Genomic DNA, 22789 nt, shown 5'->3' with positions numbered 1-22789 from the left:
CGGATTCACAGGTACAAAGAGGAGCTGGTACCATTCCTTCTGAAATGATTCTAATCAATAGCAAAAGAGAGAATCCTCCCTAACTCATTTTATGAGGTCAGCATCATTCTGATACCAAAGCCTGGCAGAGACACAACAAAAAAAGAGAATTTTAGACCAATATCCCTGATGAACATCAATGCGAAAATCCTCAATAAAATACTGGCAAACCGAATCCAGCAGCACATCAAAAAGCTTATCCACCACGATCCAGTCGGCTTCATCCCTGGGATGCAAATCTGGTTAAACATATGCAAATCAATAAAGGTAATCCATCACATAAAGAGAACCAACAACAAAAGCCACATGATTATCTCAATAGATGCAGAAAAGGCCTTTGACAAAATTCAACAGCACTTCATGCTAAAAACTCAATAAAGTAGGTATTGATGAAACGTACCTCAAAATAATAAGAGCTATTTATGACAAACCCACAGCCAATATCATACTGAATGGGCAAAAACTGGAAGCATTCCCTTTGAAAACTGGCACAAGACAGGGATGCCCTCTCTCACCACTCCTGTTCAACATAGTGTTGGAAGTTCTGGCCAGGGCAATCAGGCAGGAGAAAGAAATAAAGGGCATTCAATTAGGAAAGGAGGAAGTCAAATTGTCCCTGTTTGCAGATGACATGATTGTATATTTAGAAAACCCCATCATCTCAGCCCAAATCTCCTTAAGCTGATAAGCAACTTCAGCAAAGTCTCAGGATACAAAATCAATGTGCAAAAAATCACAAGCATTCCTATACACCAATAACGGACAAAGAGAGAGCCAAATCATGAGTGAACTCCCATTCACAATTGCTACAAAGATAATAAAATATCTAGGAATCTAACTTACAAGGGATGTGAAGGACCTCTTCAAGGAGAACTACAAACCACTGCTCAGTGAAATAAAGAAGGATACAAACAAATGGAAGAACATTCCATGCTACTGGATAGGAAGAATCAATATCGTGAAAATGGCCATACTACTCAAGGTAATTTATAGATTCAATGCCATCCCCATCAAGCTACCAATGACTTTCTTCACAGAATTGGAAAAAACTACTTTAAAGTTTATATGGAACCAAAAAAGAGCCCACATTGCCAAGACAATCCTAAGCAAAAAGAACAAAACTGGAGGCATCACATTACCTGACTTCAAACTATACTACAAGGCTATAGTAACCAAAACAGCATGGTACTGGTACCAAAACAGAGATATAGACCAATGGAACAGAACAGACGCCTCAGAAATAACACCACACATCCACAACCATCTGATCTTTGACAAACCTGACAAAAATAAGAAATGGGGAAATGATTCCCTGTTTAGTAAATGGTGTTTGGAAAACTGGCTAGCCATATTTAGAAAGCTGAAACTGGATCCCTTCCATACACCTTATACAAAAATTAATTCACAATGGATTAAAGACTTAAATGTTAGACCTAAAACCATTAAAACCCTAGAAGAAAACTTAGGCAATACCATTCAGGACACAGGCATGGGCAAGGACTTCATGACTAAAACACCAAATGCAATGGCAACAAAAGCCAAAATAGACAAATGGGATCTAATTAAACTAAAGAGCTTCTGCACAGCAAAAGAAATTACCATCAGAGTGAACAGGCAACCTACAGAGTGGGAGAAAATTTTTGCAATCTACCCATCTGACAAAGGGCTAATATCCAGAATCTACAAAGAACTCGAACAAATGTACAAGAAAAAAACAAACAACCCCATCAAAAAGTGGGCAAAGGATATGAACAGACACTTCTCAAAAGAAGACATTTATGCAGCCAACAGACACATGAAAAAATGCTCATCATCACTGGTCATCAGAGGAATGCAAATCAAAACCACAATGAGATATCATCTCACACCAGTTAGAATGGTGATCATTAAAAAGTCAGGAAACAACAGATGTTGGAGAGGATGTGGAGAAATAGGAATGCTTTTACACTGTTGGTCGGAGTGTAAACTAGTTCAACCATTGTGGAAGTCAGTGTGGCAATTCCTCAAGGATCTAGAACTAGAAATACCATTTGACCCAGCTATCCCATTACTGGGTATATACCCAAAGGGTTATAAATCATGCTGCTATAAAGACACATGCACACGTATGTTTATTGGGGCACTATTCACAATAGCAAAGACTTGGAACCAACCCAAATGTCCATCAACGATAGACTGGATTAAGAAAATGTGGCACATATACACCATGGAATACTATGCAGCCATAAAAAAGGATGAGTTCATGTCCTTTGTAGGGACATGGATGAAGCTGGAAACCATCTTTCTGAGCAAACTATCGCAAGGACAGAAAACCAAACACCACATGTTCTCACTCATAGGTGGGAATTGAACAATGAGAACACTTGGACACAGGGTGGGGAACATCACACACCGGGGCCTGTTATAGGGTGGGGGACTCGGGGAGGGATAGCATTAGGAGAAATACCTAATGTAAATGAAGAGTTAATGGGTGCAGCAAACCAACATGGCACATGTATACCTATGTAACAAACCTGCAGGTTGTGCACATGTACCCTAGAACTTAAAAGTATATACATATAAAAAAATAGCCTTTAAGAAAGATGGCTCTTAAGATATAAAGGAAAATTAAAAATTTGTAAGGTTAAATATGGCATTATGATTATCATACTAAATAGGCCTACTGCATATTCCTACTGTGATCCTTGTTAGATTGAAAATGAAAAACCATAGATATGGATTAAGGTACTGCTTGAGACATTATGTCTTTTAGGGACTCACTGGTAATAACATATCTTCCCTATCCACCTATTGGAGAAAATGCTCCAGTAAAACAATTCTTAAACCCTTAAAAAAATTGTTTAAACCAATTCTACTGAAACCTGAATGTTCCTTCTTAGAAAGGTTGAATAAAAATTATGCTTTTCAACTGAGAAATTATATTTCATTTTATGACAGTAATTGTCTGCAGGCTATTTGTTTTAAATATATTAACCACATCAGATTTAATCTAGAAAGCTCTTCAATTTAAGTGTTCAAAAAGCGTATAAGCTAAAAGCTTAAATCAAGGCCATCCATGGATGGGAACTTTTTGTTGTTAAAGAGAAGGATCTTTTGTGCTATTTTAAGAATCTCCTTGTTGAAAGATCTTGAATGCAGTAAGAAAATCTATAAACCTCGGACACTTGGCTAAACCAAGGTCAGGTTAAGGTTACGAGAGGGATTTATCCAACTCATCAGTCTGAGAACAAAAATATACTTAAATAATAAAAGAAACAACATTGAATATAAGTAACCTAGCTACTCAGATTACTATTACAGTGCAAAAATTCAAGATATCTCCAGTGCACTTCACATTTTCATCACTAGCATCAGTTAAAGTTAGTTGAACATATACATGCATATTCAACCAGAACGTAATACATTTTTCTTCCCTACAGAGTATATCTTCTACATCAATCTAAATGTTTCTCTTCCTCCTCTCTTATGAAGATGTATAATATTGGAGACTTTTTTACTTCTTCTTTTCCTTATTCTGTCACTATATGCCGTAAGTTGCCAGGTCTTATTGATTCTACTTTTACAATAACCTCTCGTGAGCCCCCTCCTCTCTAATCTCTTGATAGTATCCTAATTCAGGGCCTCATAGCAACCTATCATCTGCATGGCTGTAATAACTAGCCCAATAACTGGTCCCTGCATTTAGCCTCTCCCTACCCCAACATAACTTAAATACTTCTGTCAGATTAATTTTCCTAATTAACAACTCTGATTTTTCATCCCCTTGCCCAAATGCCTTACAATCTACAACATAAAGTCTAGACTCCCCAGCCTAGCATTTAAAAGCAGTATCTAGCCACAATCTATGTTTAAAATTGGATTTTCCTCTACTTTTTCACAGCTATTTTTTCCTTTGTTTTAACTCACATTCTTCTCCTCCCTAATTTTGTGCTTTCCTGACTCGGAAATGGCCTTTCCTTCCTTCTCTGCTGTTGCAGATTCTACACTTCCTTCAAGGCTCAAGGTCTAGCTCAGTGCCACATCCTCCACAAAGCCTTCTCTTAATGTCTCATTTGAAAGTAACTGCTTCCACCTCCAAAGTACTCTGAAGGACATTTTGAAAATGCCTCTTTCTCAACTTTCTTCTGTTTCTTATTTTCTTTATCAACTCCTTAAGAAGACAATCCAACTCTTATTTGCTTTTGTATTTTCCAATTGAATGGCACAGCAATATTTGCATGCTGGTTGACTAAATAAATAATAGTTGAAGAAATAAATATGTGTATATCCAACAAATAAGAGGCAACATCACATCAGTTTTATGTAAAAGAAGACATGCTCTAACACATAGAAAAATACTGTACTTGATACTGTAGCTAGACATCAGCAAAAAAGAAAAAAGTACATTGAAAAGGAATAAATATTTATATCTAGGTAAAAATATAAAAGAATCTTAGTTCTAAGAAAGATCTCAGAGTATTTACTTTAATCAATATATTTTATTGTAAAGTGTGTGCATAGTTTTTAATGGCCAAATATACCCAATTCTTTAATTTTCACTTTATTTATTAATAATACTAGGGAATGCTGATGATTTGGCTCTAGAAAGTTGAAATAACATTTGAAACACCATCAATTCTAAATATGGCCAAAGTGAACCCAGAATCTGGTAACTCATTTCCTGAAAAATAGAGTTAAAGTCGATGTTTCACCATGAACCTTTGAAATCATCATCAAATTCATTTTTTCATGTGTGTCTAGTGAAGTGCTTGGTACATAAACACTCATAAACACTCACCAAGTATTGAATGAATCAATCAATCAATCAAGAAGAGTGCTGATAGTAGTTGTAGCTACTACCCTCTGAGTGATAATCCTGTACCAATACATTGAGCTGACAAACAGCTGCACAGAAAATAGGTGCTCAGTAAATATTTGTTGAGTTTAATTCATATAATTTTAGAGCTGGCCAGTCACAGTGTTCATGCCTCTAATCCCAGCACTTTGGGAGGCTGAGGCAGGAGAATCACTTGAGGCCCGGAGTTCAAGACCAGCCTGGGCGATATAGTGAGACCCCCCTTCTCTAATTTTAAAAATAGATAGATAGATAGATAGATAGATGATAGATAGATAGATAGATAGATAATGTGTACATAAATAGAGATTCATAAATACATAAATATTAAAATAGATATTTGAATGTATAAATTTATATATTTAAATATATAATTATATATATGAATATATATTCATAAATATATGGATATACCTCTGCTATCCAATATTTTAATATATAAATATGTTTGAATATATGAATATATAAATATAAATACATATTAAAATATACAGAGATAGACACATATGAATATATATGTATATATATTTAGACTTATCTAAATAAATCTAATATATACATATAGATAGACATAGATAGACATAGATATGTCTATCTATATACATTGTAATATATATTTACATTTATATATTCATATATTTATATATTTAAATATATTTATATATTAGAATAACGGATAGCAGAGGTATATCCATATATATTTATGAATATATATCCATTTAGCTCTATCTAAGTATATATCTATCTAATATATATACATAGATATAGGTATACATAGATAGATATGTGGATATATAGATGCATATATATCTATAGTTATATAATTTTAGAGCTGGAGAGGACCTTAGAGATGATATACCTTCTGGTTATTGCTCTCTCCTCTATGAGTACACAGAGGTTTTTGCATATGCTTATTGAAGCACATGTACTAGCAAAGTACTTAGTTTTCTTCAAGTTAACTCCTTGAAGACAAAGATGTGATGACACACCTTCACCACCTAGGCAGATGCTTGCTTGGCAGATTGTAGGCACTTGAATGCTTGCTAAGTGAGTGAATGAGAGTGAATCTAGACCTCTGCTACCCAATATAGCCATTAGCCACATGTGTCTATTTAAATTAATTAGAATTAAACAAAATTTAAAATTCAGTTATTTAGTCACACCTACTGCATTTAAAGTGTTCAGTCACCACACGTGGCTAGTGACTACCATGTTGGACAGAGCAGAGAATATTTCCATTATTGCAGAAAGTTCTATTGGACAGTGTTGATCTAGAGTATTTCTCTCACTTTGCAGAACAGAATGAGCTCAGGGAAGTTGTCACTTGCTCAAAATTAAACCATCAGAAGCAGAACTGAGATTAAAACTGGGAACTCCTAGATCAATATCCATTGTTGTTGAGTCATACCGCTGATTCATTTCAGAATTCTGTTATGTGGCCCTAACTTAAAGCTCCATATGAGCTTATGGTATGATATTAGGGGAAGCATCGTCTTTGTGTTATGATTGTCATAGAAGTGATTTTGTTTTTGTATTTTACTTGATCAATTTGCATGTTTGATAAAATATATATATAACAGGTAAAAAAATGTACCTGGAAGTTCTGTACCTCTGGTATAAAAAGAAACAATAATGCTAATTTTAAAAATACTTCCCAGGTATCTAGCTAAATAAAATATTATAGTATTCTGGTCTTGTGACAATTTATTTAGAAAACGCATAGCATAGGCTCTGGTCGAATGTGCTTTTTGCCTTGGTTTTTTAAAAGCATTCCTCTTTGGTTTATTAATTTTTGAAAATTATTTGGATCCAAATCAACAAGTTACTTTTTGCAAAAAACAAAGGGGATTTTTTAAATTTGAAAACAAAGGCCATATTTTAATACATCACCAGATATTGAGTGCGTACCAAAGAACTGCAAGAAAATTGGTCTTAAAAAAGAAAAAAGTACAATGACAGAAAACATGATATAGTGCACCTCTAAGGAGATGGGAACCAGACTAACTGGAAAAAAACACACAGCTCCGAAGCATTTCCACATACACATATGTACAGGTTATATAAGCAAAGTAAATCAACAAATTACTAAGATTTTCCAGATTTGGAATTTAAGGTGGGTTTGGTTTAAATTCTTAAAAGATTTTCGCAACTGTTTTAGAAAGCATCAGTATTTTCTAAAATGCTCTTTCTTATAGAAAGAGCCTCATTTTCTACAACTTCCATAAATGTATGTTTATAAAATTAGTATTTAGTATTTCCCAGAAAGAGATATCCAGTTCTGCTTGGTGGGACAGGAATAATTATATGAGATAAGGAAGTGATCATCCCCATAGCTATCCTAACATTAGAATGTGAAGGAGGCAAGGAAGGGGGGGCAAAATTGGAGTTGAGATCACCCGCATGCTGTCAGTCTAGAGTTCTTAGGGATATTACAATTGCTCAAAGAACACTTTTTGATCCACTCTAGATATGTCTTGACTGGAAAGAAGTTATAGAACAAATATTGTGGTTTCTGATAGAAAAGTATATAATCTAGTGTTGCTTTTAAGAATTACAAAGGCAATTTGCCATCTTTCCATAGAAATTTGAAAATTAGATGAAAAAGAACTAGTTATGAAAGAGATCAAGTATTAGAATTAAAGGAGGTGCCTCAGAAAGTATCTGGTTCTTTCCTTGAAAGCCTTTATTCTCCTGTCAGACAGACTAGCAATCAAGATGATAAAATGTCAGTACTTAGGTATCAATAACATCCCTATTCAACCATAGGCCAAAGAGAGAGGTTTTTTTGTTGCTGGTTTTTTTTTTAACTGTCATATTTCCCTTGATGTAAACTAAAAAACTTTTGCTTGGCTGGGAATGCAATTATTCAAGCTCCTATGTCATTATCTGATAACGAATCCTCGACAACTCTAGTCGAGTTTGGTTTTAGGCAATGGAAAATTAAAGCAAGTACTTGATTCAATTTTCTTAGAATATATGCTTTTTCAAACAACCCAATATAGCAGTTTTTCCCAAAAATAAATGATGTATAGGGGTAAAAAGTCATGGACTCCTGATGTTGATTTAAATTATCATAATTATGTTACCTAAATGTATATTACACATAAAATTAAACATCTTATAACTTTTATATCATTATAAAACAATATAAATTTATAAATTAAATACAACATAATGTCTTAAACATAGGTTTCAAATTAACAATATTTGAATGTTCACTTACTTAGCAAACATTTATTTGAGGATCTACTCTGTTCCAGGCACACAGTATGTAATTCTAGCTGTTATAACAAACACATCCCAAATTTCAGTGGCTTAAAAGATTAAATGTTTAAGTGAATAAGCCAGTTACAGAAGGACAAATATCGTGTGATTCCATTCATAGAGACGCAAGGTAGAAGAGTGGTTTCCAGGGAATGGGGAGTTATTGTTAAATGGGTACAGAACCTCAGTTTTGCAAGATGAAAAGAAGTTCTGGAGAAGGATGGGGGTGATGGTTGCACAACAATGTGACTGTACTTAATGCCACAGAACTGTGCACTTAAAAATGGTTAACATGATCAATTTTATGTCATATGTATTTTTCCACAATCTTTTAAAATAGTAATGTTTAAAATCACACTCAGCAAATTAAACTCTAATTTCTCACTTACCTCACAGACTGATTTCCTGGTTGTAAATTGCCAGTAGGGATCCAGGCTCATAGAGGCTTTTCTATCTTCCACATCTGGCATCCAGCATCATCCTTGACGTCAATGTCCAGCTATCAGATGGGAGAAGAGTGAAAGGGTCATATGCAAGAGGTTTTTATGGGCCAGGCCTGGAAGTTGCACACATTCCACTGGCTGGAACTCAGTCTTGCAGCAGCACCTAATTGCAAGGGAGACTGGAAAAGATAGTCAAACTGTGTACTCAAGAAAACAGGTTTGGTCATGACCTAGTAATCCACGCCATAGTCCATCCATTTGATACCAAAAAAAAAGCCATTTCACTCTTCTTCCCAAATAAATAATACACTCATTATTATCACCAAATGAGATAACCTAAAATCCACCCCGTCGCTGCATCAAGTTCAAAGTGCAGGATTTCCATGTAATGCACAGAATTCTCCATCAGATCTGAATATAATTCCACATTGTCCTGTGACCCAGTTATTCTCAACTGAGAATGATTTTGTCCCCTAGGAGATATTAGGCAATGTCTGAAGATATTTTTGATTAACACAACTGGGAGTGAGGGGGATGATACTGGCAACTAATGGGTAGGGGCCTGGGAAGCTGCTAAACCTTGTACAATATACAGGACAGCCCCACTGCAAAGAATTGTCCAGTCTAACATTTCAATTACAGCTGTGGCTTATGAACTAATAAAATATCTTCCCTCACTCACACCCAATATATAATGATAGAACAAATATAGTAAATACTTTCAGGTAGGAAAGGGGGAAAAGTGGGACCCTGGCCCATCACAAAAATGAAATTTTACAGGGAGGCATTGTGATGGCTCTGAGCTGGCAGTGGGAGCTGTTTCTCAGCTAGACCCTGTTTCCATTATCTGTGAGGAATATGCTTATCTGTTGTCCTCTGTGGTCCCTGGCTCTGCCCTCTGGAAATTTTTCCTCTAAGCCCACATTTAAAATGAGTGTCAAGGAAAGGGACTTTTTTGAGGAGAGTCCAACTTTTAACGCAGGCTCATGATTTCTTTAGCAATACAGTAGTTCAAAAACTGAAAAGTATTTGATCTTTTTGCTTCCAGTCAGTTCCATATGCCAGAAACACTGAGGTTTCCTAGAGATAATTCTCAATCCTGATTATTTCTTTGCTTCTTCACTCCCCTCTTCCTCTCAATTTAAGGAGGCTACTTTGAGAGCATCAGACTTAAATGTGAAGACCACACGCTAAATATAATCTTTGTTTCACGGCTGAGTCTTAATGGGCCCTTGTTGCTCAAGAGCTTTTTCAATCTTATTTTCTATTCTTTGAGTTATAGAGCAGTTAGTTTTTCCCATCCCTTGAGGCTCCAAATTTCTGGACTCTCTATATTCCTTTTAATTTATGCTTGCAAACCTGCTAATTATTGCATGAGTTCATCTTATGTTTCCAATATCTCACTGAATGCAGCCATAAATATAATCTACTAACATTCCATTTTTCAACCTCTTATAGAACTATGGGTTTCATAGATACCTTTCTTTCTTTCCAAATTATTGTAGGTATAAAGTTGATGGGAAAGCTTCCCCTCTGCCTTCTGAAGCTTTGCTGAAATGACTGACAATAGACAGATTAACAGGAGAAAAGGCGTGCAAATTTATTAGTGCACATGGACAGAGTAGTCCTGCAAATATGAGACTCAAAGAAAGACCAGAGGGTTGAGACTTAAATATCCTTTTTGTAGGGGAGAGGTAAACGGGGAGTGCACGCATTTTTAAGGGGTAGTAAGTGCTTTTCAAGGGAATTGAATAAACCTGTAAGAATTGTCACACCTCTGGCAGTAAGCAGTCTTAGCACATGTCTATTCACTCTGTTGTTTTACCTGAGAGTTAAAACACTTAGGACAGGTCTATAAATTCAGATCATTTCAAGAAACATGTATTGAATACCCACTAGGTACTGGGCTATTTAGAAAAAATACAAAGATGATCAGCAAACCACCCCTGCCTTTGAGAAACTTGAATTATAAGTACTGGAGTAGATACTTAGCCTCAACATTCATTCCACCATCCTATCTGAAGAAGTTGGAAAGCTGAAAATTACATTTCTCAGACTCCCTTGCCATTCAATTTTTGGGTGCAAATAAGGCCTGCCAAATAAATTTCCTTATGAAAACACAGGTGCAAGTGAAATGGAGGCTTTCTTCTTGCTGCTATGTCACTTGCAAGCAAGGTGTGATGACATGTCTGTGGCATTTAGACTCCTCATAGTCTTGACGGGTGTGAGAGCCAGTGGTGGTGGCAGCAGCAGTAGCAGTGTTCTAGTGACAGCTTCGCATCCCAGCTACAGTGTATGTTAGTCAGAATAAACTAGACTTATGCTGTAGTGACAAGCATCCCCCAAAATCCCAGTGGCTTCATATAATAAAAGTTGCTTTCTCACAGACAAAATGTTTCCTGCAGGTGTGGGCAGTTGCTCTCCATGGGCTGACTTAAGAAATCTGGGCTGCTTCAATCTTGCGGCTGCTACATCTTAACCCAAGGTCTCCTTTATAACTATTATGGCAGGGAAGAGGTAGTCTAGAGAACTGCTCAAAGGCTTTTCACTGTCTCATCCTGGAAGTGACACGTTACTTCTCACATTTTATTGGCTAGACCTCATCACAAGGCCCCACCTAACCGCAAGGGATTTGGGAACTGTAAACTCCCATATGCTCAGAAATCAAGGAGGACCAGGTATTAGTGAACACTAGTAATGTTTACCACAAAGCATGTGACTTTGAATTCGACAGTCTGCTGACCTCAACTCCTTCAGCCCTTCCACAGATTTCAGAAGCAGTGAAATGCCTGGATGAAATCCCTTTGTTTTTTTTGAAATATTCAGAGTGGTTTCAGCTTCCTACGGTGAACCCTGACTGTATCATTTGTGTGCTAGTGGCTTTCCGTCCCCTTACCTCCATCCATTCTCTACCTTTCAGTGCCCTACTTTGTGCCCCAGGAGTCTGTCCTCTATGAACTGCATGTTCCGGGCCCCTCTACCCTCTGGCCTTGGTTGGTTTTGGATCATGGGAAGCACCACCAAGAGATCAGAAAGTAAGAGGTGAGAGAAATCAGGATATTTATCCCTTCTTCCTTTCAACTTCTCACCAGACTGTGGGTCCCTTACCCTGTCAACTCTGTGAAGTGTCCTTTCATTAAACTTTCCTCATTTAAACACATTGAATATGATATCTGTTTCCTGCCTTGACTATGACTCCTATCAGGGGTTTAATAATCAAACCATGAGTCTAAAAAAGAGTAACAGACTGTCTCCTATCTTCCATTTTATAAAGTAGAAGAGGTTTACAAAATGTAAATCTGAATATATCATGCTTCTGCTTTAAAACTTCAATGGCTCTTTGTTAACCCCTGTCACTGTACCCGACGCTAAGCTGCAGCCAGACAGAACTAATTTCAGTTCCCTCTGCAACATGGCCTCTCTTCCTTTGAGCCTCTGCACAGGCACTACCTCCTTCCTGGAAACTGCTCCCCACCCATGCTCATTATTCAGGCCTCAGCTTAAAGGCCTGAATTCAGGCTTCACTTACCCCAGAAAGCATTCCATAAACCTACTACTTATCCCTGTTAGATGCTTTTATAGTCTCCCACAGCAGCCTCCTCTCACCATCATACACAGACAGCACTCAGTGTTACATTGTGCTGCAACTCCCTGCCCACTTCTCTGTGTCCTCCAGTAGACCGTGAGATCTAAGACAGGGACTGCATCTCAAATCCATGGGACCTATTAAGGTGCTTGGCACCTAATAGACACTCAATAAATATTGGATAGTTCCTGAATGTTATTGAAAAAGCTTGAACTGTCCTCCTCTGGTCACCATTCTCTCTTTTCATTCACCGACAAAAAAATCAGAAAAATATTAATAAAAATATAATTTTTATTTACCCACCTTACTTTGTCACTATCTTACTTTTCACTATCATCTTTTCACTTACTTTGTCACTTTTCATCTTACTTTGTCACTACCTTTTATGATGACTTCTCTTGCCAAGATTACCAATGACCTCCTAGACCTTCAATTCAGTAGCTCCTTTTCAGTCCAAATCCTCTGGGACTGCTCTGCAGCACTCTCTTGAAATGGTCCTCTGTCCTACATGGATCACAGATTGCTCTCTCTCTTTCTTTCTCTCTCTCTCTTACACACACTCACACACACACTCACACACACACACACACACTTTAGTTGATCTGTTTGCATATCTCTGTTTTTCTCCATTCCTTTATAAGCCCCTATGTCTTATGCATTTGCATCTCTAGTACCCAGCATAGTGCCTGGCACACAACAGAACTTTGTAACTACGAATGTTACATGATTAAAACCCTCTGGGCTTCCAGGCCATCTCTTTCTTCATCTCCTTTTTCTCTTGACTGTTTGTTCTTAGGCACCTTCACGATCTCCTCTTTGTCTACCCTTTAAATATTCTTCAGAGTAACTCATCCTTATCCACCTTTTGGGCTTCAGCCATCAGCAATTACCTCAATTCCCAAATGTATATTTTCAATTCCCAATGCATTTTTATGAGCTAAGGCTGCCTCTCTCTCCCTAGATGTACTGCAAGCAGATCCCATAAAGACTCATTATCTCTTCCATTCCCAACCTGCCCTCCTCTTGCTTTCAATGTTCAGTCAATGAAATTAACATTCATCCAGTGCTCTAAATGACAAACCTCAAAGTCCCCAAATGCATCTCACTGTCTTTGCCCCCATCCTGCAGGGTAAGACGCTTTATCCATTACCAAATCCCCACCCCCGAACCTGCCTCTGAATCTTTATTTTTTTTTTATTTATTTCTCGTGGAACAACTTACCCCACTTTGTCCCAAATTGTTTTCACCCTTTGAAATTCAGAAAACTGATTAACTTCAATTAATTGTTTCTCTGAGTTCTACATAGCTTGGTGCTAGGTTGTGTTTTTTTAATGACCTGTCTAAACATGTCTTCCTCACTAGATTGTAAAATTCTTGAGGGCAGTTATTGGCTTTTGGTTATGGGGTCTAGCCAATGATTGACATTTTAAGCAATTTTTTATATGAATGAATGAGTAAACGAGTAAACTGAGAAAGAAAATATTTTCAATTAAACCCTTTCAGAGATTACTGTGGCAGAATGAGTGAAAATGACAATAACTCAGTTTAAAAACATGAACATCACGTAACCAACTTTGTAACATTCATTGTAACAATATATGCATGATTATAGAAGGCAGGTAATTGTTATTCCCCTAGGGAGATTTTTTTTTTAAGCCTGCCCTGAAAATTTTGTTCTGTTTTTAAGACAGGGGCTCGTTCTGTTGCCCAGGCTAGAGTGCAGTGACGCGATCTCGGATCACTGCAAGCTCCGCTTCCCCGGCTCAGGCCAACCTCCCTCCTCAGCCTCCCGAGTAGCTGGGATTACAGGCGCGCGACACCATGCAGAATTTGATTTTAAGCATTTCAGTTCTCAGTATAGACAAACAAATATTTAAAGGGAAGGTATTACTTTAACTGCTTCTTTGCTCTTTTATCTTTTGTCCTGGGTGACAGGAACTAGATAAGCTACACCCGAGAGAAAGCGCCTGCAGCAGTACGGTGCCTGGGCACTTGACAGGCCCTCAGCACATCATTTTCCTTCTTCCTACCTTGTCTTCCTTTTATATTTGAAGGCTCGTGAATTTAGAGTACCTAAAGGAAATTTTAGTTTTAGAATTTCAATTTGACCAAAACAACGCTGAGATTTTAATTGCCTCTATTAACCCATGGCTCTCAAACCCAAAGGAAAGAAACCACTGGAGGGGGTGGGGTAGAAAGGAGGCGGTGCAAAAACTGAAAAGAAAGGCGGAAAGGAAGCGGTAGAAGGAAGCTTTCTCGGTCGGGTTTGTCTTTTTTTAACCCCAGAAAGGCGTGACGTGCTAACTGCCGTCGCGGGTTAGAGTCCGCGGCCAAGCCCGCGCCCGCCCACAAAGTCCCCGCCCTCCCTCCCGCTTCCGCCCCGCAGTGCGCTGCAGGCCGCGGCCGCTGGGGGCGCCCCCGACCCCCGAGGCGCTGAGGCGGCGGTTCCTCGAGCCTCGCCTGTCCCGACTCCCAGACGGGCGACAGCGGCGGCGGAGGCAGCGGCGAGCCGCGCACCGAAAGGGCGCTCACCTCTCCGGGCGAGCTGCAGCACGACCGCTCCCCGCGGGCGGTCGGGGTCCGCGCCGCAGCTGCCGCCGCGCTCCGGCCCAGGCTGCCGCGAGAGGCAGCGGCAGCGGCCCCGGCCGCGGCCGGCCTGCGGCGCCCCCCGGCCGCGCCCCCGCGCGCAGCTCGCGGCCCCGGCCATGGGGCTGGGCGGATCCGGGGCTCGGCCAAGCTGAGGCGGCGGCGCCCGGCCGTGCGCCCAGCTTGCAGGCGCCTGGCTCTCACGATGATGAAGAAGAAGAAGTTTAAGTTTAAGGTGGACTTCGAGCTCGAGGAGCTCTCCTCAGTGCCCTTCGTCAATGGGGTCCTCTTCTGCAAGATGCGGTTGCTGGACGGCGGCAGCTTCACCGCCGAGTCCTCCAGGTAACTCGCCTCCCGCGCCTCCTCACCCCTGTCTGCTTGGCCAGGGCTTGTTGGATGGGCAGCATCTCTCCTTGGCCCATTTGCTCGCCTTTCCCTAGGGACCGCTCTGAAATCAGTCGAATTTATTGATCTGCAAAGTGCTTTGCAAATGGGTTCTTCTCAGCTGGCTTTGGCTCCTGCGCTCCTGACTCCAGATGGTGCCTGGTATCCGCTCTTCCCTCCCAAATCCTCTAGGAATGGGAGCAATGGCCAGAGAGGGAGGATGCTTCTGGTTTCTCTTAAGATATTTCCATATTTGTGAAATGCAAAGTAGAACTTGAGCTGTTAAAAACTAAAATAACCCAAACTGCTGGAGTTCCAAGAGCCCAGCTCTGAACAGAAACCTGTGCTTAGCACAATTCCTTCTCCCTTGTAGGTTACAAGGGGACTTGGCCACCCAGTCTGAGGCTGGGGTAGGCCTGGCCAGGCTTGACTTGAGTCAAGTGCTCCTGGCAGACGAGACAACGGTCTGTGCCTCATCAGAGCGCGGCGTCTCCAGTTAGGCGCTAATGCTGGATGAATTAGTCTTGAAGTGGCCACTAGTAGCTCTCCTTGTGGAGGGCTTAGAGCCAGACGGGGAGCCCAGGCCCTGCCCTCATTTTAAAATGAGGCCCTGGGCACTCCCAGAGAGAGGCATTAGCAGGTTACAGAATGAAGCTATTAAATAATAGGTGTGGCATTAATAATAGGTGTGGCAGTGTTTCTTGAGTAATTTCAGAGCTACTCACAGGTTGACAGATGTACCCTAAGGTGCTTTCTTTAAAATATATATATAGAAAACGATTTTTTTAAATGAACTCTGGAGTTCCTGAGATCAAGAGGGGTTAAAAGTTAATGTTTATTTTGCCCATATATACTGGTCTTAGACTTTATTTTTGCCCTAAAAATATTCTACTTAAAAAAAATTCCGTCATCCCATTTATAGTGTAAAGGAAATAATATCACTGGATTGTGGAATTGGGGCTAGAAACTTGTCTTCTGGGGCAATATTGAAGCCTATGGAAGCCAGAAAATGTCTAGTTGGCTAAACCAAAGGATATATGAAATTAATAGTTTGCCGAAGATAGTTTTTAAAATTAAACTGTGGTGACGCATCAGTGGATATTCAGCTATGTATTTTAAACACCTGTAAGAGAAGAATGTAACCTATTTTGGTGCAAAAAAAAATTGGACCGTCTCTTACTTGTTGAAAAGCCTAAGCCAATTCATGAAGGTCCTGTTGGTGCAGGTGACAGTCTTACCCTGAGGCCTAGACTGTTTTGCTGCAGGGTCCCACCCCTGACGCCAGGCAGTTAGACTGGCGCTCCTGGGCCAGTGGTGACACCTGGTGGTCAGGGCACTTGTCTACGGAGCTTCCTTCCTACCTCAGTTATGTTGATTTGGCTTACTTCCCACAAGTCACTTACTCTTTCGTTGTAGGCAGTCATTTATTCAGCAAATATGTGTTGGCTTCTAAATATATTATCTTATTTAATTCTCATAGCAAGTCTATAAGGTAGGGGTCCCATTTTGTAGATAAACAAACTGAGGCTCAGAAAGCATAACTAACTTTCCTAGGGTCCCCTCCGCTGGTAAGTGCGATGCCAAGATTCTGATCAGGTCTGTGTAACTTCAAACAGGGTGGTGCCAGATACAGGAATAAATCGTGTGCCATATATGAAAGTTTCTGAATAGGGAGCTTCCTAATGACTTTAATGAGCAAGGGGTATACTCCGCAAGACTTAGAAATGAAAAAGTTGAGTATCTTGGGTTAAACTCACCCCTTTTTCTTCCAATTAAAATTTGACTTTGATCAATTTGATTTTAAGTAAGATTAGGAATAATGCTCTGTATAGCCAAAGCAAAAAGCCATATAGTATGGGGGAAATGACTCATAATAAGGAGCCTGTGCCTTTGACATTAGGTAGAGATAGTTGGTGTAAAGCTAAGAGCAAGGATTTGGAATGCGGTGAGTCTAAGCCTAAACCCCAGTTCCACAGTGGTAAACCTGGATGGGTTACTTAGAGTCCCAAAACTTCTGTATGTAAAATAGAAACCATCACTGACATGTGGTGGTGTGAGGATTTACTGAGATGATGTGCCCAAAACACCTGAACAGTGCTTTAGCACCCAGTTGGCATTTAAAGAAGAGACCAGGAACTTGTCCAAGAAGGTCCATTTGCTTTAGATGTTATATTTGATTCCTTTATCCTAACAATTACAAAATTGTTGGTTTGAGGAAGAGACCTCATTTTACGAGAAAAAAAAGTCTGAAATAGCTAAAGGAAGTGAATTATTTCAAAATCACAGAACTTTTAATTAGTGGGTGCCAGTCAAGGCAGTGCATCTCTAATTGAACACTAGAGTTTAACTTTTTAAAAATTGCTGTATATGCTCCTTAAAAGTCAGGTATAGTTAACACTGTAGCATTTCTCCTGTAAAAATATGAAATGAATTACATAGAAAAGTGGTGACATAGCAGGCCCAAGACCGCTATTCTTAGAAAGGTCTATGTACAAGGCTGGCCCTTGGCTGGCATCTGGGAGCTTGAATGGTAAATGGTTCCATACATGATACAAAACTTTACCTAAATGATAAGAGTGGCTCACTGTGCCTAGACTGTACAGAGTGGTTTACGCTAAATTCCATCTGGAATTTTGGTTCTTGCTAGGCAGCCTGTGTGACCAGCCCTAATACAAATTTTGGGCATTGAGTCTCTAATGAGTTTCCCTGGTAGACAGCACACCACAATTTAATGCTAGAGAAATTAAGTGTGTGCTGATTCGACTTTGTATCTTTTCATTGTAATAAACCTTAGCCATGAGTAGGACTGTATGCTGAGTCCTGTGAGTCCTAATGAATCACCAAACTTAGGATTGGTCTTGGAGACTCCCCGATGGATGAACCTTTATAAAATAATACTCATCTTGCTACAGAAAAGCCTTAGAGGCACACAGAAAATTACATATATAGATATAGATATAAATAGAGAGACCCAAATATATATAGGTCATATATATTTGATATATATATTAATATATTTGGCTTTGTACAACAACTAAACGTGCAGATCATTTATTATTCACCAAATATTAGTTGAGCATTTACCAGGTTTCTATTAATAGCTCTCCATCTGGGATTGTGAGAAGTACAACAAATGTAAGGATCCACAAGGGAATTACTTCTAATGAAATTAGATCATAGATGTATAATTGCTTGACAGTAGAAGACAGTGTGACTTAGTGCCCAATCAATGGATCAGACAATATATGAGTGTTGTTGAAATTCTAAAGCAAAAGAGTTTATTTACAACTGTAATGGTTATTGACAACCACATTGGCATTTCAGTGGAGCACTCTGGGAGGATGAATTTGCATTGACAAAATGAGGGTGGGAGGACAACTTGAGCAAGTCATCAATAGGAGTTGATAATAGATCAGCCTGATTGCAGAGCTTTCATGTTGAACAGAAGCAGAAGATTAGAGAAAGACTTTGAATACCATTGTAAAGAGTTTCTTTCTACTCTCTTTCTATAAATGAGAGTTGCTTTCTACTGCTCATAGGGTAAAATTAAACCTAAGATTCTTGAACTGAGTTGTTGTGTGGTTAAAGTGGTGTTTAACCTGGCTGATAGGTTGATGCTGTTTGTATTCAAGGTTGGGTGGGGGGGAAATTAGAGATGGGGAGACAAATTAGGAGGCTATTAAAGTAACCCAGGCAGGAGCTAATGAGAACCTGAACTCGGAGTTGTCTCATGTAAGTGACTGATAAATGTTAATATTATGACAGATGCCTTGATGCCACGACAGAAGTAAAGAAGTCAGGAAAATTATTTGTTTTGTTTAAGGGGAATATTGCATATGGTGGTGGAAGATATGGTGGGTTAAGTTGTATGCTTAGCACGCTACATTTGCGGTGACAGTGAGCCTGATGAGTAATTGGAGGCATTTATTGCGGTATGTGGATTTCTTAGATGTTGTCTATTGGAGCCATATAGGCCTGCTTACTAAACTTATTTAGAATTTCCTTACATTATTTTTACCCTTTTAAAGATTCTTAGTGAAAAAAGGCCAGGCATAGTGGCTCATGCCTGTAAATCCTAGCACTTTGGGAGGCCGAGGTGGGCGGATTGGTTGAGCTCAGGAGTTTGAGACCAGCCTGGGCAACATGGCAAAACCCCATTTCTACAAAAAACATACCAAAAAATTAGCTAGATGTGGTCGTGGGCACCTGTAGTGCCAGCTACTCAGGAGGCTGAGGTAGGAGGATTGCTTGAACCCGGGAGGCAGAGGTTGCAGTGAGCTGAGATCACCACCACTGCACTCCAGTCTGGGCAACAGAGTAAGACTCTGTCTCAAAAATAAATAAATAAAAATAAAGATTATTAGTGAAAATTAATTTTAGAATCCAGTTTTTCTTGGTATTGTTTTCCATGAAGAGATTAGAAAAATATAAAGACTAAAAGGTAATTATTTGTAATAAATGTTATTAAAATGGTCAGGGTAAATGGTCAGATTTTTACTTGCCATAGTTAATAAAATATTTGGAAAATACGTTGTACAATTATAGTGGTCTATTCAACTGAGGCTAAATTGTTGCCTAATAAAATATAGTCATGTATCCATTAACAATGAGGATCTGTTCTGAGGAGTGCATCCTTAGGCGATTTCATCATTGTGCGAAAGTCATAGAGTGTACTTACACAAACCTAGATGGTATAGCCTACTACGTGCTTAGACTATATCGTATAGCCTGTTGCTCTGACCACATTGTGTATTTGGTCTGTTGTTGACCAAAATGTCCTCATGACTGTATTTCTGAAGATGTTTCAAAAGGACAGTATTAGTTTATTTAAATCTTTTCACAGTACTTCCTTTGCAAAAGCATTTAAATCACTTTTGAGGTTTATTAAAACTGGCAGGGCAGGTTTAATTCTGGCCTACTTAAATAAAGGAGTAATAGGCAGAAATTTTTTCTATATCTTTTAGAATTCCCTAGTTTACCTTACTTTGTTCATCTTTTTTTGTGCTGATAGCCAAATAGTTTTCTAAGTTTCACATGAGGCTGTGGCAGAAACACATGTGAATTTGGGGAGTGTCTGGGAAGCTGATGAGCACCTCTATGTATTGGACCTTTTACTCTGTAAACAAGCGGAAAGGATTTCTTTCTTTTGGCCAGAGTACATCCTTCTGTTTTCAAGATTTTAATTCACTGCACATTGTGTATTTCTTTTTAGTAAACATTTCTTTATTGAAAAAGTAATACAGATTCATGTGGAAAACTTAGAAAATAGAAAGGCAGAAAGAAAGGAACAAAAATTGCCCATAAATGAACCACCCAGGGATAATCACTATTATAAATATTTTAGTATAGAAATTAGGAGCGTTTATTGATCCATACACATGCATGTATACCCACACTCCCCCACACAACTATCACATACCCTTTTTAAGCCAAAATGAGATTATACTATACTTAGTATGGTTTTTAACTTCATATATCTTTTCATATCATTAAATATTCAATTACAAAATTATTTTAATAGATGCATATTATTCTATTGTATGAGTTTCCATGATTTATTGAACCAAGTCACTTTTGAAAGTCTCCTTTCCTTTCTTTTTTATTAATAGTTTTATAAATAAACTACAATAAACATCCTTATAACCAAGCTTGGTATACATCCATTATTATTTATTTAGGATTAACACTTAGAAATGGAATTATAGAGTCACAGGGCATGCAGATTTTTAAGGGTTTTGATATATATTACCAACTTGCCCTTCAGTGCATTACGTTGATTTTTTAAGATTAATAATCACTAATAAGCAGCAAATTATCAAAAGTTACTAGTAGTAGAAAGTACTATCTGACTATATGGCACAGAAGTCTTTATACGCTAGATCCAGCAACCCCACTTCTGGGTATACATTCGAAGGAATTGAAATCAGTATGTTGAAGAGAATTCTGTACTCTCATTGTCTTTGCAGCATTATTTACAATAGCCAAGTTATTGAAACAACCTAAGTGTCTGTAAACAGATGAATGGATAAAGAAAATGTGGTATATACAATGGAAATTATTCGGCCTTTTAAAAAAAAAAAAAGGAAATCCTGTCATTTGTGACAACATGGATAAACCTGGAGGACTTTTGTTTAAAGTGAAATAAGCCAGGCACAGAAAGACAAATACTGCATCATCTCACATATATGTGGGATATAAAAAAGGTGAACTCATAGTGGGTGAGGGCACGGAGAGATGGGGAACTGTTGGTCATAGGGCACAAAGTTTCAATTAGGTGGGATGGATGTGTTCAGATCTGTTGTACAGAATGCTGACTGTAGTTAATAATAATGTATTATACTTGAAAATTGCTAAGAGAATAGATCATAAGTGTTCTCCAACAGCAAAAAATAAATAAATATGTGAGTTGATATCTATGTTAATTGGCTTGGTTTAGCAATTTCACAGTATATACACATATCAAAACATTACATAGTACACAGTAAGTATATACAATTTTTATTTGTCAACTATATTTTAATATAGATAAGTAATTAAAATAAAAAATTTTTAATTAAAAAATTCCTTATACCCTGACCAGAAATGGAGTCATCAATTCACATTATTATAATACCTGTAATAATAGTAGCTGACATTTATTTGAGCATTTTCCCAGTGCATCAGGAACTTTTCTAAGCCTTTACATTTAATCTTCAAGATATTCCTGTGAGGAAGGTGCTATTATTACGTCATTACCATTATTAGTACCCTTGCCATTATTGCTGCTGTTGCTCTCATTTTATGCCTGGGGAAACAGAAGCACAAAAAGATGCTAAAAGTTACTCAGCTAGTAAGTGGTAGAGCTAGGAGGCATTCTAGCTCCAAGGACCACTGTTAATCACTAATTCTGCTGCCTCTCAGGCTTTGTGTTGTATGCTTTCTCATTTTTCTGTTTTATAAAAATGGTAGATAAATATATATAGTATAACTTTTTCTGAATGTCAGTTTCAGAAAACTGTTTCCAATATGTGACATCACTAAACAGGTTACAAGACCTGGCCCCTTTAGATTTTCCCTGAGGCAATTGTATATGAAAGATAAGTAAAATGCAGCCGGGCATTTTTATGGGCTCATGCCTGTAATTCCAACATTTTGGAAGACTGAAGCAGGAGGGTGGCTTGAGCCCAGAAATTCAAGAACAGCCTGGGCAACATAGTGAGACCCTGTCTTTGAAGAAAATTTAAAAATTAGCTGGGTTTCGTGGCACGCACCTGTGTTCCCAGCTACTCGGAGACTGAGGTGGGAGAATCGCTTGAGCTTGGGAGATTGAAGCTGCAGTGAGCCATGATTACACCACTGCACTCGAGCCTGGGTGATGGAGCAGGACTCTGTCTCAAAAAAAAAGAAAAGAAAAGAAAAAATTGTACTCATGCCACTTTTTTTTTCAAGATGTGGCTTTGTACAACTAAGTTCACAAAATTTAGTCACATTATTGGATAGTCATATCTTATAAAAATAGTATTAATGCCATTTTACACCAGTAAGTTAATATTCACCATTGTATCACGGAGCCTTACATAGCCGGCATTTTGTAAATATTGAAAGAAAGCAAATATTGGGAGAAAAGATCTGTTGTAGTTTTGCTAAAGATGACACACATACAGAGATCACTAA

At 38.5% G+C, this 22789-nt stretch overlaps 1 protein-coding gene across 2 annotated transcripts in view; it reads left to right on the top strand.

Annotated features, from left to right (window-relative positions):
- Positions 1–14646: 14646 nt before the first annotated feature.
- The window catches only part of FAM102B (family with sequence similarity 102 member B), a 77937-nt gene continuing 69794 nt past the window's right edge, over positions 14647–22789 (top strand). The window contains exon 1 of one of the 2 annotated variants that reach the window (XM_030824964.1): positions 14647–15094. In XM_030824964.1, coding sequence (XP_030680824.1) covers positions 14958–15094 — 137 coding nt within the window. In that variant the 5' untranslated portion in view covers positions 14647–14957. The remainder of the gene's footprint in view (positions 15095–22789) is intronic. The other variant, XM_030824965.1, reaches the window with a different exon arrangement.

Source organism: Nomascus leucogenys, chromosome 12 (genome assembly GCF_006542625.1).
Source record: "Nomascus leucogenys isolate Asia chromosome 12, Asia_NLE_v1, whole genome shotgun sequence".
NCBI classification, from domain to species: Eukaryota; Metazoa; Chordata; class Mammalia; order Primates; family Hylobatidae; genus Nomascus; species Nomascus leucogenys.
Note: the sequence above shows the minus strand (reverse complement) of the source record. Positions and strands in the feature narration are given on the sequence as shown.